Source organism: Psilocybe cubensis, chromosome 6, assembly GCF_017499595.1.
Source record: "Psilocybe cubensis strain MGC-MH-2018 chromosome 6, whole genome shotgun sequence".
NCBI classification, from domain to species: Eukaryota; Fungi; Basidiomycota; class Agaricomycetes; order Agaricales; family Agrocybaceae; genus Psilocybe; species Psilocybe cubensis.
The window spans coordinates 2,743,250-2,757,634 of record NC_063004.1 but is presented as its reverse complement, the minus strand read 5'-3'; the positions used below and the strand labels follow the sequence as shown (position 1 = coordinate 2,757,634).

Genomic DNA, 14,385 nt, shown 5'->3' with positions numbered 1-14,385 from the left:
AAACATCATCAGTCACTTAATCAGAGGTCTTACACCAGTTCCACCGTCCTTGAGGCTCCCTGGGTAGGATTCCATGGCTTTGTGATATTCAGCTAGAGGAGAACAATTGAGAGGTTGTACGTAAATGGGAAGAGACGGACGGACCTTGTGCAGCCTCCTCTCTGCCCCCCTTGTCCATGCCCAACTCCCCATCGAGCTTTAGTTTCTTTGTTGGAGACTCGTCAGTTTCAGGCGTGGTTGTGTCTGATGCGGCGGATTGGATGGATGTAGGAGGTGGTCGCTTTCCTCTGGTTTTCTGGGTACGATATGGGTGAGTCCACTTGATCAAAACAATTGAAGGACGATATAGAACTGACGAAGCGATCTGCAAAATGTTTCTTCCTATATCACCGTCAATATGAATGACAGAGAGTAAAAAAGGAGGACTACACCGCTCGACGTCTGTTACACCGACCTTTCGAGGGCTTCTTTTTCTTTCTTTTTATCCTCTTCTTCCTGTAGTTCCCAAAGTGAGTAAGTTATATATAAATGCTAATATTTTCACAAACCTTCATAGACCGTCGTATCCTGTCCAGAAACGAACCATCATTGGAGAACACATTAGGGGGTTTCGCCCCTTTGGGTTTTGGCTTTGGAATATAGTCCGTTGACGCCACTCCACCACCGGAACTCGCACTGGGGGCTGGTGAGCCTGTAGTTCCGTCAGAGCTTGCAGACCTAGACATGTAAGCGTAATTGTGTTTTTCCCTACTGTCGCAAATGTTAAAACAGTGGTCGAAGGCAGGAAAGACCTGGAAAATTCTGGCAGGGGTCATGAGACAAACATGTCAAAACAATTACCTGTGACTCAGTGTAAAACGACGAGTAGAGCGAGTGTCGGCAGAAGGGTACTACCCTAAGAGAATTATTGGCTCGAAGCTTTATTGGCTCGAAGCTTAGATTTTGAGACTTTCAAAATGACAAAGGGGTATGAAAAACAGAGGTAAATCTAAGACATGAAGTTTAAAGCAATTGATTAAGACAAAGGTAACAAAAATGATGAAAAGTTTTTTTGCAAAATTTAAAGACAACAAAAGAAAAATGGAAGATCGAGTAGGTCTTTAGGCGGGTATACTGACTACTTGGTCTGCAATCGCATATCAGGATGCATTGACTCTGATCCATGGGATAGCTAAGGTGCGGAGCCGGAAGGACGGTATGGCGCATTATCGGAATGCTTCTGTTTCTTCCTTGGTTGGCGCGAGGGAGATCCGTCCAAACTAGAATTATACGCGGAGTCAACAGGATTATCGGGCTCAATATGGGCTGCTGGAGATCTGGGATGCTTTTCACCCTTTCCGGCCTTTGGCGGATTGAGGTAGTCGTGCCAACCGGGAGCATTAATTGGCCAATCCTTGTTGAGAAACTCCTTTGAAGTAGATTCCAAAAGTTGATAAAGCTGTACTCCTAGTTTGTTGGTTTCGCGGTCAAATGTTTCTTGAGCCTGTTCACGAGTAAATTGGTGGTCTATCATAAGTTTGTCGATGTGGATGGGAGACCCTGCAAGACGAATGCGAAACTCTAAAATAATACTTTTGAAGAGTTTAGCTATCAGGCTTGTCAGTGGTTCATTGTCGCTAACAACGAAGTCTATGAAGCTGGAATGATCGTCGGTGACAAAAGATTGTTTGCCAGCCCCGCCTTTGTTTAATTCGCCTGGGACATCTCGGTCAACTTGATCAAATATCCTCTCCATTACTGGTTGTAACCTTATAGGCACAATGCTGGTCTTCATATACCGCATAGTGCAGTAAAGAAGGGCCCAAATAAAAGACTCGGCGTCGTCGATGCAGTGGTGAACCTTTGACGGGTCCCGGAGAAGTCCTATTGACATGAACTGCCACGTTCCCTGGTTATAGTACATTTTTAGCTGCAAGTCATCACCAAAGCAAATCAAGTCACTCACCGACCGAGATTGCTGCCTCTTGTCCTTGAGAGGAGTATGTGTTTCAATGTTGTAGCGTGCTGCCAGGTCCCAGTCATTCAGCACTCCGCCTTTACCATCTCTCCTCCGTAGGATATTTCCTAAGCTCACGTCTCTGTGTAGAATCCCGCAGAGCTGATACGCATCTTGGTGAGCTGCCGCAGGATAATTGAATGAGCATTGAATCACGAAAATCACTCAATGCTTACCAATTATAGCATCATGTATAGCCACGACCAACTGCCTTGGGTTCTCGAATTCCCAGAGAGGAAGACCGACAACGTCTTCAATGAATCTAATGTGCACTCTCTTCATAACATCCTTTGCGACTCCACCTGCATTCCATTTCGCTTCGGTATAATCCTGGGTGATTGTCCTATGGCCAGGTATGTCATCGCCGTAGAGGTATTTGGGTACATTTCGGACACCATGTCTGTTCAAAGTCTGAAGTATGTCGGTTTCCTTTTCCATACCTTCCCCACACAATCTCCAGGAATCCTTCAGAAAAACAATGTCTTCCCCCTCGGGACGGCTAGGGTCCCAAGCCGGGTATCCTCGCGTTGCTCGTCCAATAACGGTATTGGGTTCTGAAAGGGACCCCCACACATACACTGTGTGCAATTTTTTGACTGGATCAGCAACAGTCGGCGTTGGCATTGTGGGCGCAGGGACCTTTGCTGGCACAAATTGTTCCGGAACATCCATTGCATAGACACGTTTGCTGCCACTCGCAGGTTGCCAGGCGCTCAGCTTTTTTCGTGCCATCATAGCTTTCACGTCATCGATTGGCAAGACACGTACAGTCGTATCAAGCCCACGGGCCTCGTCAGTTGTTTGGGAATAGTACCACAGGAAGTCCAGGAGCAAATCACCGCGCTTTTTGAAGTTAATCCTTTCTGATACTAGTCCTCCTGAGCGATCAAAGCGAATGATGCGGGCATAGCACCCCCCAATGTAGACCACATAGCAGTGAGTACGGTGTTGGCGGTGCATCATGATTCGGGCATAGTTAGTGATCTGCCCCCGGCATTGAGAGCGCCCATTAGGAGTAGCCTCAAAAGGACGCTCAGAGACTTGCCCTACAACACCTGAGACCTTGGTAGCTTTAGAATCGAATGGGTCGACAGTATTTTGTTGTGGCTTGAACTCGAAGACAAGCTCCATCTCACGGTAGATGGTTACGTTGTCTAAGTTAACTGTATCCTTGTATGCCGCCAGATCGGGTTTGCTCTTCATATCCTTAACGATCGCTCGATCTGCATAATTTGACGTGTTGACCAATTTGAACCCAGGCATAGCGTTAATCTTGGCGATCTTCTCAATCTGAGCGGTAGTCAAGGAGTTAATAACATGAAAGAAATAAGCTATAAGAATGACGTACAAATGGGTCATACATGGTATTCTCTTTTTCGTCGACCACAAAGCCTGAGAAGTAATCCATAGAAAAGTTAGGTTTGATTTTAAGGCTTTCTTTGGTGACGGGCAGAAGCTCGAATAGTTCATTGAATGGCATAGGCCCCACAAAGTGATCTCGGATGTTCTCGACCATTTTTTTCTTCACCTGACTGGCACTGGGTACAATTTCAGAGGCGAAACGTCCTGAGCCCGAGTATGTATTTTTTATAGGGGTTGACTTAAAGGCAGCTACTGTGGAATTTTGGGCAGCCGAAGATTCAGACTGTAATGGAGTTGGAGTTGGGGCGACTGCCGAACCACTACTTTCAGTGGTCCAAGCAGACTTGGAGTCTGGGGCAACGAGATCTGAAAGAGGCAGTGGGGAATCATTGTTAGGGGAGGGGCTCGACGACGGCGACGACATGGGTTAAGAATGACTCACTGACCTACGGAGCGCAGGTATTTAAATATGATACGAACGAGGTACTTCAGATCCTCACGTTCTGTGCACGTTTGACTGAATAACAATGATTATTTCCATATAATCGGACCGAAGAACTTTTTAGAAGACTTACAAAAGTAGAAAGATCGAAGATAAACGATAAACGGCTGAAGTAGACAATGATAAGCCAATCCGAGCTGAAAAAGTGGTGTGAACAATTTGAGCCTCGAAGGTTCCGTTGCCAATAGTTCGCTGACAAGTCACAACCTCGAGGTAACAATCCGTGTTAGAATCAATGAAACTCTGTATGCAGTGGAGGCTATATTTCCATACCTAAGACTTCGGAGGCCGACCACTTAGCATAGATTGGCGATGATGTGATCACCAATGCCACCTCAGAATTCCATGTTGGCGATTGAACACTGTCGTCATGTGACTTTATTAGGGCAGGCTTTTTGGTGTATCCTCTTGGTATCCTTTGAGTTGCATTTGTCTTTTGGACCGCTCTATCTCAGGGTGCAACATTCGTATTGTTTTCAAGTATATGTTTTTATTATAGCTTCTATGATAGCTGTTTGTGATTCTTCTATCCCTGAGTGAAACATACCGGGCACAGTAGAAGCTTCTTCTCAGTAATCACTGCACATCGGCGTCCCGGGCCGAAGGAAAGCTTACCAGATCTTTGCCTGCTTTTGATTATCGCAGGACATCACTGGATATTTTCCAAATATGTTACTTTCACCGTGAATCGTGCTTCCCTAAAAAATGTATCAGACCAAATCAAGGCCATATCTTCTCGCATGATGATGTACCCTCGAACGTTGTCATTTCGGGACCAGTCATCAACGTAGATTATCATCGCATACTCAATGATCCATATTGATGCGTAGTATATTCTCACAACCTCCCCAATGTCTTCCTTTGCAAAAGTTCCAAGGTGCATTTTTTGCCAACCCCAAAGTTTCGGGTCTTATTGGACTAATATTGCTGTGCATGTGGTTTTTCTACGTACGTGGCAGCCTTACACCCCAAAGGGAATAGCAAGCACAATAGATGCTATAGACGATTGTCATTTCGGCAGAGGATGTACGAGGCGTACAGCATTCTACTGACAACGGTCTTCAGAAATATTCACATAGCAGTTCCGATCGGCCGTAAAGTTAGAAGCTTGGTTAGCAATCTAATTCAACAACGGCCAAAATCAAAAACGATCGAAACACACTGCCATGGAACAATAAACAAATTATAAAACGGAACTCTGCATCTTCAAACATCGAGTAGTTTACTGGTGATTCCGGTGGATTATTAAAAGGCTCGGTAACGTAGAAGAAACTCTGATAAGATGTTAGCAACACGAGTGACAGTATCGCCGCATAACGACGCACTCAATAAATCACGTTGGTTGCAAAAAGCAAAACGAGACATTCCACGGACCCGCAACACACACCCAATCGCTTTCCGACTCACCCAACGCCAGCTCACGCGGGATCACTAACTGCGTAAACGGTAAGCTAAGGGGGGAATTCGGAAGCTTGTAAAACGCCTCTTCTTACAGATTGACGAGGCGCATAGATATGACGCGGTGTATAGCCTACCGTGCTCCCAGTTGACCAATCGCGAGGCAATGAACAGGTCGTACTCCGTCAAGGGATTGTAGTTGCCCAGAAAGTAGACAAAGGCGCGCGAGAGCACCAGTTTGCGTGCCTTCCTCCACGGTGATCCCTTAGAGTGTATGCAGCTGCACGGAGTCTGTCTGTCCACCTCATTCCTCCTACTTGTGCTCTAATAGATCTGTGAGTCCGCCTTGAAGCAAAGTTCGTCAGGTTTAAGAGTTGCGAAAACGTTGGGGGAGGTGAGGATAATTGGCATGCGCATGAGATGCTGCAACTCGCCCCGCCATGTAATCGGCTGACGCACGGGGGTGCTGTCCTGTGCAGCGCGCAGACTGGGGTTGTCGAAGGGCTATATGAGGTAGAGCTTCTGCCAGGGCTTTCGTTTCTTTGGCACATTAGACAAGCTTTCGCAGGGCGGCGCACACCTGGGCTAGCTTGGAGTTGTCAAAAAAGTTGCAGTAGGTGTACACCTGTTCGACGGCCTTGGGCGGGAGGTATGTGAAGCACGGCTGGTTGCTGCATGTTTGTCTTTTGTCATCAAAACTCTTTGGTTAATCTGTTGAAATTACTAGATAATGTTAGTAAACCAGAAGCGACGTCGTTCTAACATGGTATCATTGTTGGAGACGGTACCGCTTTTAATCTCCACCCAGCACCTTGTAAAACAATCAACAAGGGTGCTGTAGCTTTGGTCAAGAATAAGAATTGAAGAAACGGTCAAGATTCATTCGGTATTCAACATACACGACCCGACCGCTTTTCCAAAGTGTCTCAAAGTCAAGCAAGTACGGAGAATAGATTAGACAGTTAGTTTCGTTAAAAAGTAAGGAAAGATTGTAAGCATGTTCAAATGTACTGACAGCGCTGGCGTATTTCCGTGCCCGAAAATTTCTAGGCCGCCAGTATAACGAACAAAAGGAAGGCAATTTGGAGTAGGGTTGGTGAAAAGGTTTCATCGAATGAATGCTCACCGCACCCAACCGAAGTAAATCCTTGCTTCAATCCACCGCTGCAGCACGATTTTCAGAAAAGTAAGAAAAATTTGAAGGTAGCTTATACCAGCAACACCAGTGTATTCCCAGGCTTGAGTATTCCTGGGCTGCTGGTACGAGTCTTAGAAGAGAAAAGTCGACGCGCTTCAACTTAAGACTCAACAACCAATTCACGTGATATAGAAAATTTGCGACATTTACAATTTCCGGTTCAACAAAGCTCAAGTTCGACTTAGTTGTGGATGAACATTTTCCAACATTTTCCAAAGGCAGGCTGTGACGTACTCAAGGAGCACGTTTCAGTCGCTAAAAATCTGGTAGATTTATGAACCTTTATTATATTGTTCTTCTATAATAAGATAGCATATCTGCGGGCCCATAGAGCGCGACACCGGACGTTGTATAGACCTTTATTCAAGTCAGGCAGCCTGGGACTCTGTTGCGACCTCTTACGAATTTTGGTGACGGAGGTGATCATGCCAACCTGGATTACTTTTGGGCCAGTCCTTGCTGAGGGAATCCTTCAAAGTTGACTCCATAAGTAAATAAAGCTGCACTCCTAGCTCATTGGTTTCGCGGATAAAGGTTTCTTGAGCCTGCTCACGAGTAAATTGGTGGTCTTCTATAAGTTCGTCGATGTGGATGTAAGACTCTGCAAGACGAATGCGAAACTCGAAAATAATACTTTTGAAGAGTTCAGCTATGAGGCTTCTCAGTGGTTCATTGTCGCTAACAACGAAGTCTATGAAGCTGGAATGATCGCCGGTGACGAAAGATTGTTTGCCTGCCCCGCCTGTGTTTAATTCGCCTGGTACGCCTCGGTAACTTGGTCAAATAGATCTTCCATGGTATTTTGCAGCCTTATAGGCACAATGCTGGTCTTAATATACCGCATTGTGCAGTAAAGAAGGGCCCAAATAAAAGACTCAGCATCGTCGATGCAATAGTGAACCTTTGACGGGTCCCGGAGAAGTCCTATTGACATGAACTGCCAAGTTCCCTAGAAAAGATTCAACAGAGATAGTATCATCCAGGAATTAATACTACATCAATGCAAAGTACGTACCGCCCGAGATTGATGCTTCTTGTCCGTGAGAGGAGTATGTGTTTCAATATTGTAGCGCGCCGCGAGGTCCCAGTCGTTCAGAACCCCGCCTGCACCATCTCTCCTCCGTAGGATATTTCCTATGCTCACATCTCGGTGTAGAATCCCACAGAGCTGGTATGCATCCTGGTGGGCTGTTGCGAGATAGGTGAGCATCAATCATGAACATAATTGCATGCTTACCGATTACAGCGTCATGGACAGCCTCAACCAACTGCTTTGGGTTCTCGAATTCCCAAAGAGGAAGACCAACGATGTCTTCGACAAACCGAATGTGCACTCTCTTTATAATATCCTTCGTAACTCCACCTGCATTCCATTCCGCTGCGGCATAATCCTGGGTGATTGTCATGTGGCCAGCAATGTCGTCGCCGTAGAGGTATTGTGGTACATTTCGAACGCCATGTTTGTTCAAAATCTGAAGTATGTCGGTTTCCTTTTCCGTGCCTTGCGCACATGATCTCCAGGAATCCTTCAAAAAGACAATGTCCTCCCCCTCGGGACGATTGGGGTCCCACGCCGGGTATCCTCGAGTCGCTCTTCCAGTCACCAAGTAGGGTTCTGATAAGGCTCCCCAAACATAAACTGTATGTGCCACCCCACCAGCATTTGTTGGAATATCCATTTCGAGAACCTTCACGTTATCATTTTGTGGTCTCCATTGGTATAGCTTACTCTGTGCCAGCTTGACTTTCTCGTCGTCTAGAGGCACCATTCTGACCGTTGTATCATGCCCACGGGCTTCGTCAGTGGTTTGAGAGTGTCGCCAGAGAAATTCCAGAAGTAAATGTCCATCAATCCGATAATTAATCTGTTCAGAGACGAGCGCACCCGCACGGTCAAAACGAATAATCCGCGCGTAGGGATCACCAACATACACGACGTAGCAATGCACGCGGTGTTGAGCTGAGAGCCACTTTTTCGCATAATTGCATATCCGCCTTCGACACACCTTGTTCGCGTCGCCTCTGGCCTCGAAAGGATATTGAGACTCAGATTCCGACTGGCCTTCTGAGCCAATGGTCTTGACGGCTCTACAATCAAAAGGGTCGGCTCTTTCTCGTGTGTTTCTAATGTCAAAAGCCAACTCCAGCTCCGTGTAGTCAATGTTGTTTTGAGGAACTGTTACGCTCTGTTTGTACACCACCACATCCGGCACCAAAGCCTCTGAATCTCCGTAAGAATATTTCGACAAGTTGATCAGCTGGAACCCAGGAATAGCCTGACTCGCTATAACACGTTGAATCTTCAAACATTCCAAAGCAAAGCTAGAGTAATCAGAAATACATAGATAGAATAGATGGACTTACTAATGAATCAGACATCTCTTTCTTCTCGCCCTGTACATCCAACGCAGTGAAGTAATTATGCGCGAAATTCAGCATGGTTTTGGTCCTTAGCTCCGCTACTGGCAACAACTCCAGCATATCCTCAATAGGCATAGGGCCCACAAATCGGCCTTGAAGATCGACCGCACCCATGAATCCCACAGTGTTCCGCCCAGAATACGGTACTGCTTGATGTTTGGTTCGCTGCAAACTATGTTGTCCGTCCACCTAAGGTCTATTGGCAAGGAATGGTTTGAGATATCGCAAATATATCGTGTTAAATTAGTTATTTCCACGAACCAACTCTATGCATGCGGCGCGCGCTCCGTACTTCGAAGACTGACCTCGTGATCTGACCTTAGGGCAGGCGTTTTTGAGTTGGACTATTTTGAGTCACTTCAAGTTCCGAGTCACAGCGGTACTCATCGACGACAGTTCAAGCCTCGAGATGTTGGAAACAAGTTGGAAATCAGACTTCAAAGAAAATTTCAACAGTATCAAATTGGATAGTAAAGAATTCTCTTATTTTTCTCACCTCGAGTTTCTCTCGAGTATTCTCCAATAATCCTCTTAAACTTCCGCAAATGATCATCCGAGCCTCAAGCTTTGGGTTTGAATTTAAACCTCCAATCTGACAAAGGTTTTTCAAAACAGAATTAAATATCAAGCATTAAGTTCAAAGCAAATTATTAGTATGATAGTACTTGAAAGCTGATGAATGAAAATTGCAAAATCCAAGATGACAAAGGGAAAATGCATGCTATGTACTTGAAGATCGAGTAGCGTCTTTAGGATTATATACTGATTCCTACTTGGTCCATTATTGCGTATTAGAATATGTTGGGTCTGATCTGGGACACCTAAGATAAAGACCCGGAAGAAAGGTATGGTGTATCATTGGAATGCTTCTGTCTCTTCCTTGGTTGGTGCAAGGGAGACCCATCCAAAACAGAACTAAACGCGGAGTCAACGGGATGCTTTTTAGCATTTGCGGTCTTTAACAGTTCGAGGTAGTCGTGCCAACCGAAATCACTGCTTGGCCAATCCTTGTTGAGGGACTCCTTTAAAGTTGATTCCATAAGTAGATAAAGCTGCACTCCTAGCTCGTTGGTTTCGCGGTCAAATGTTTCTTGAGCCTGTTCACGAGTAAATTGGTGGTCTATCATAAGTTTGTCGATGTGGATGGGAGACCCTGCAAGACGAATGCGAAACTCTAAAATAATACTTTTGAAGAGTTTAGCTATCAGGCTTGTCAGTGGTTCATTGTCGCTAACAACGAAGCCTCCGAAGCTAAAACGATTGCCGGTGACGAAAGATTGTTTGCCAGCCCCGCCTGTGTTTAATTCGCCTGGGACATCTCGGTCAACTTGATCAAATATCCTCTCCATTACTGATTGCAACCTTATAGGCACAATGCTGGTCTTCATGTAACGCATAGTGCAGTAAAGAAGGGCCCAAATAAAAGACTCGGCGTCGTCGATGCAGTGGTGAACCTTTGACGGGTCCTCGAGAAGTCCTATTGACATGAACTGCCACGTTCCCTGGTAATAGTACATTGTTAGCCGCAAGTCATCACCCGAGCAAATCAAGTCACTCACCGACCGAGATTGCTGCTTGAGAGGAGTATGTGTTTCAATGTTGTAGCGTGCTGCCAGGTCCCAGTCATTCAGCACTCCGCCTTTACCATCTCTCCTCCGTAGGATATTTCCTAAGCTCACGTCTCTGTGTAGAATCCCGCAGAGCTGATACGCATCTTGGTGAGCTGCCGCAGGATAATTGAATGAGCATTGAATCACGAAAATCACTCAATGCTTACCAATTATAGCATCATGTATAGCCACGACCAACTGCCTTGGGTTCTCGAACTCCCAGAGAGGAAGACCGACAACGTCTTCAACGAATCTAATGTGCACTCTCTTTATAACGTCCTTTGCGACTCCACCTGCATTCCATTCTGCTTCGGTATAATCCTGGGTGATTGTCCTATGGCCAGGTATGTCGTCGCCGTAGAGGTATTGTGGTACATTTCGGACACCATGTTTGTTCAGAGTCTGAAGTATATCGGTTTCCTTTTCCATACCTGGCGCACACGATCTCCAGGAATCCTTCAAAAAGACAATGTCCTCCCCCTCCGGACGACTGGGGTCCCACGCCGGGTACCCTCGCGTCGCCCTTCCAATCAGTGAGTGTGGTTCAGATAAAGCCCCCCAAACATAAACTGTATGTGCCACCCCACCAGCACTTGGTGGAATATCCATTTCGAGAACTTTGGCGTTGTGATCTTGTGGTCTCCATTGGCATAGCTTGCTCTGTGCCAGCTTGACTTTCTCGTCGTCTAGAGGCACCATTCTGACCGTTGTATCGTGCCCACGGGCTTCGTCAGTGGTTTGAGAGTGTCGCCAGAGAAATTCCAGAAGTAAATGTCCATCAATCCGATAATTAATCTGTTCGGAGACGAGCGCACCCGCACGATCAAACCGAATAATTCGTGCGTAGGGGTCCCCAATATCCACGATGTAGCAATGCGTGCGGTGTTGAGCTCCGAGCCACATTTTCGCATAGTTGTATATCCGCCTTGGGCACACCTTGTTCGCGTCGCCTCTAGCCTCGAAAGGATGTTGTGATTCGGTTGAATCCAACTGGCTTTCCGAGTCAATGCTATCCTTGGTGGCTCTATGATCAAAAGGGTCCGCTTTGTCTTGCTGGGTTCTAAACTCGAAAATCAACTCCAGCTCCATGTAGTCGATGCTGTTTTGCGGGACTGCTACGCTCTGTTTATACGCCACCACATCAGGCACCAAAGCCTCTGAATCTGCATAGGAATATGCCGACGAGTTAACCAGCTGGAACCCTGAAATAGCTTGACTCGCTCCAACACGTTGAATCTTTATATATCAAAGCAAAAGTAAAGCAATCAGAATGAAGGAGAATGAAGGAGATAGACAGAGGGACTTACGAATGAATTACACATCTCCTTCTTCTCGTCTTGTTCGTCCAGTCCAAAGAAATAATTCTTCGTAAAGTGTGGCATAACTTCCATCTTTTGCTTTAGATCCATGACCGGCAGCAGCTCCAGCATATTTTCGATAGGCATAGGGCCTACAAATTGGCCCTCAACACCTGCAGCACCCATTACTACCCGGCGTCCTCGTTTCGAGCAGAAATTTGCTGTTTGACGTCTGGATCGATGCAAGCCTTGAGACAGCTTCTGTGTACCGAAGATTCAGCGACTAATGATGGAGAATAGAGGGATAATAACGCGTCAATCAACGCGTTCTTTTTCAAACTGAACTTCAACGCCAAGCGTTCAAGTTCGAACCCTGGGTAATAATGATCTCGTGATCGAAGTATAACTTCAGGGTAGGCGTTTTTTGCCTTAGCCCGGGCATACGGCTTCCAAAGGCCCAAAGGCCCAGAAAACTAACACAGGTTCGAATCGACGAAGGATCCTCCGTAACGCGAGATTGAGCTTGAGGGTGAAAGCGAATCCGTTGGTTATCAGGAGTAGATCTAGGAGACGCACATCAAATAAATAATATTTCCTAGCTTACACAACATAATACAATGAGCAGTGTCGAATAAAAGCCTACATTTACATATACATTTAATGCTTACTCCAAGTCAAGGGGGTGTGATATAGCGCCTTAGTATATCTGTGGGAAAGGCTCTCCGCTTGACGCATTTCTTCTCATCATCCAGAAAGGACCTGAGAGCGATGCGATTATAAACGAAGGATGTCGGTTAAGAGAATATGAAAACGTACCGACGGGGTCGTCGAAGTCGTGGAATACAGTTGTCCATGATCCGAGCACCCCGTAGCTGGATCGTATACCGCCCACCTGTATGCCTTCCGAGCTGTACAAATCATGAGAACATAAAAGAGTGCAATCAAATGCAACCATACCTCCAGATGCCATTCCCTTGGTCTCCCGATACCTAGCACACCATCAACAACAAACCCAAAAAACTACCCTTAACCGGAACACACGTACAAAATGCCACTGAATCTGATTCTCATTCGTCATCTTAACATGCCCAATCATCGTCGAATTCGATGGGGCCATCATCTCGCCGAAGAAATGAATTTCTGGTCTCGTCGGATGCTGCGGGTCAGGCTTTGTGCGTGTGATGTGCAGGGTGACACCTAAAGAGCGGAACTCCTCGCGGAACTCGGGGTCTTCAAACATCGAGTAGTCTACCCGTGATTCCTGTGGATTGTTAAAAGGCTCGGTGAGGTAGGAGAGAGGCGCATACATTAGCTTCATTAAACCCTGATAAACGTGTTAGCAAAAGCACCCATATATCGCATAAGAACGCACTCAATAAGTCCCGATGGTCGCAAAAGCAAAACGACACATTCCATGTGCCCGCAACCCCCGCCCAATCACTCTCCGGCTCGTCCAGCGCCAACTCAGGCGGGATCGCCGACTGCGTAAACGGCAAACTCAGTGGGAAAATCGGAAACTTATAATCCGCCTCCTCCTGCAGATCGACGAGGTGCATGGACACGACGTGGTGGATAGCCTGCATGTGCTCCCAGTTGACCGCGCCCGAGGAGAAGAACGGGCCGTACTCCGTCTCGGGGCGGTAGTTGCGCAGAGAATAGACGAAGGCGCGCGAGAGAACCCTTTTGCGCGCCTGTTTGTCTGCGACGGTGATCCCGTAGTATGTGTGCAGCTTCGAGGTGAGCTGCCTCTCCTCGTCGTCCTTCCCCTCTTTGTTCTCTAGTAGATCTATGAACCCGCCTTGAAGCATCGCGACAGCCCAGACGTGGTTCATGGCTACATCACCAAAGGGCGAGATCGGGGGGACGTTGCTGATGAATTTGAGGATGAATTTGAGGATTACTTTGAGTTCGCCTGGTTTGAGGATCGCAAAGGCGTTGGATGAGGTAAGGATGGTTCGCACGCGCATGAGACGCTGCAGCTCGTCCCGCCATGCGATCGGCTGGGGAACGGGGTTGCCGTCCTGCGCAATACAGTGCCGGGGGTCGTCGAACGGCTGCATGAGGTAGAGCTCGCGCCATAGTTTGGAATCTTCGGCGCCATAGACGAGCTTTCGCAGTGTGCTGCACATCTGGGCTAGCTTGGAGACATCGAGAGGGTCGCAGTAGGTGAGCACTTCCTCGATAAGCTCGGGCGGGAGGTCTGTGAGGAGCATGAGGGGTCTTTGTGGGTTGAAATTGCCTGTGAAGGGAGGATGAGGATGAATAAGCCCCAGGGAACGTCCATCGCACGACGCAATACTGGAAAGACAGGATGGCCGTCGGCAGCATTCGGCTTTTGTCAGTCATGTGCACGGGTGCGATAAGATTGGATTTTCGCCCTCCTAACTCTTCCTCCCACCATCAATGCCGCGTTCATGCTCAAGCTCCGTTCTACACAAATATATACTTCAACATGAACTTTTGGACTGCAAGCGCGCTTCGTATCCTTACTAGTTCATGTTCTCTTCGTGGGCTCAGCTTTCGGTAGAAAACAGAAGACTGGAGTCAATCGCAATAAGAAGGACAGGTTCATTCATTTGTGGACACTATCCTTTAAGGAG

At 46.8% G+C, this 14,385-nt stretch overlaps 3 protein-coding genes across 3 annotated transcripts; all 3 read right to left on the bottom strand.

The window, feature by feature from the left end:
• Window positions 1-12: 12 nt before the first annotated feature.
• On the bottom strand, window positions 13-725 carry JR316_0007368 (uncharacterized protein; the record flags this gene model as incomplete). The annotated part of the gene is made up of 5 exons (XM_047893111.1): window positions 13-92; window positions 145-295; window positions 357-381; window positions 455-495; window positions 549-725. 5 exons carry the CDS (start codon window positions 723-725, stop codon window positions 13-15), a joined length of 474 nt encoding a protein of 157 aa, XP_047748393.1.
• Window positions 726-1,171: 446 nt separating this feature from the next.
• On the bottom strand, window positions 1,172-4,743 carry JR316_0007367 (uncharacterized protein; the record flags this gene model as incomplete). The annotated part of the gene is made up of 9 exons (XM_047893110.1): window positions 1,172-1,888; window positions 1,946-2,118; window positions 2,173-3,286; window positions 3,345-3,724; window positions 3,805-3,875; window positions 3,934-3,967; window positions 4,017-4,067; window positions 4,134-4,222; window positions 4,577-4,743. 9 exons carry the CDS (start codon window positions 4,741-4,743, stop codon window positions 1,172-1,174), a joined length of 2,796 nt encoding a protein of 931 aa, XP_047748392.1.
• A 2,461-nt stretch (window positions 4,744-7,204) lies between these two features.
• JR316_0007366 (uncharacterized protein) lies at window positions 7,205-13,998 on the bottom strand (the record flags this gene model as incomplete). Its single annotated transcript, XM_047893109.1, has 13 exons — window positions 7,205-7,405; window positions 7,472-7,644; window positions 7,694-8,756; window positions 8,821-9,049; window positions 9,712-10,379; window positions 10,437-10,600; window positions 10,655-11,723; window positions 11,795-12,046; window positions 12,230-12,348; window positions 12,602-12,693; window positions 12,743-12,774; window positions 12,831-13,109; window positions 13,195-13,998. 13 exons carry the CDS (start codon window positions 13,996-13,998, stop codon window positions 7,205-7,207), a joined length of 5,145 nt encoding a protein of 1,714 aa, XP_047748391.1.
• Window positions 13,999-14,385: the final 387 nt, after the last annotated feature.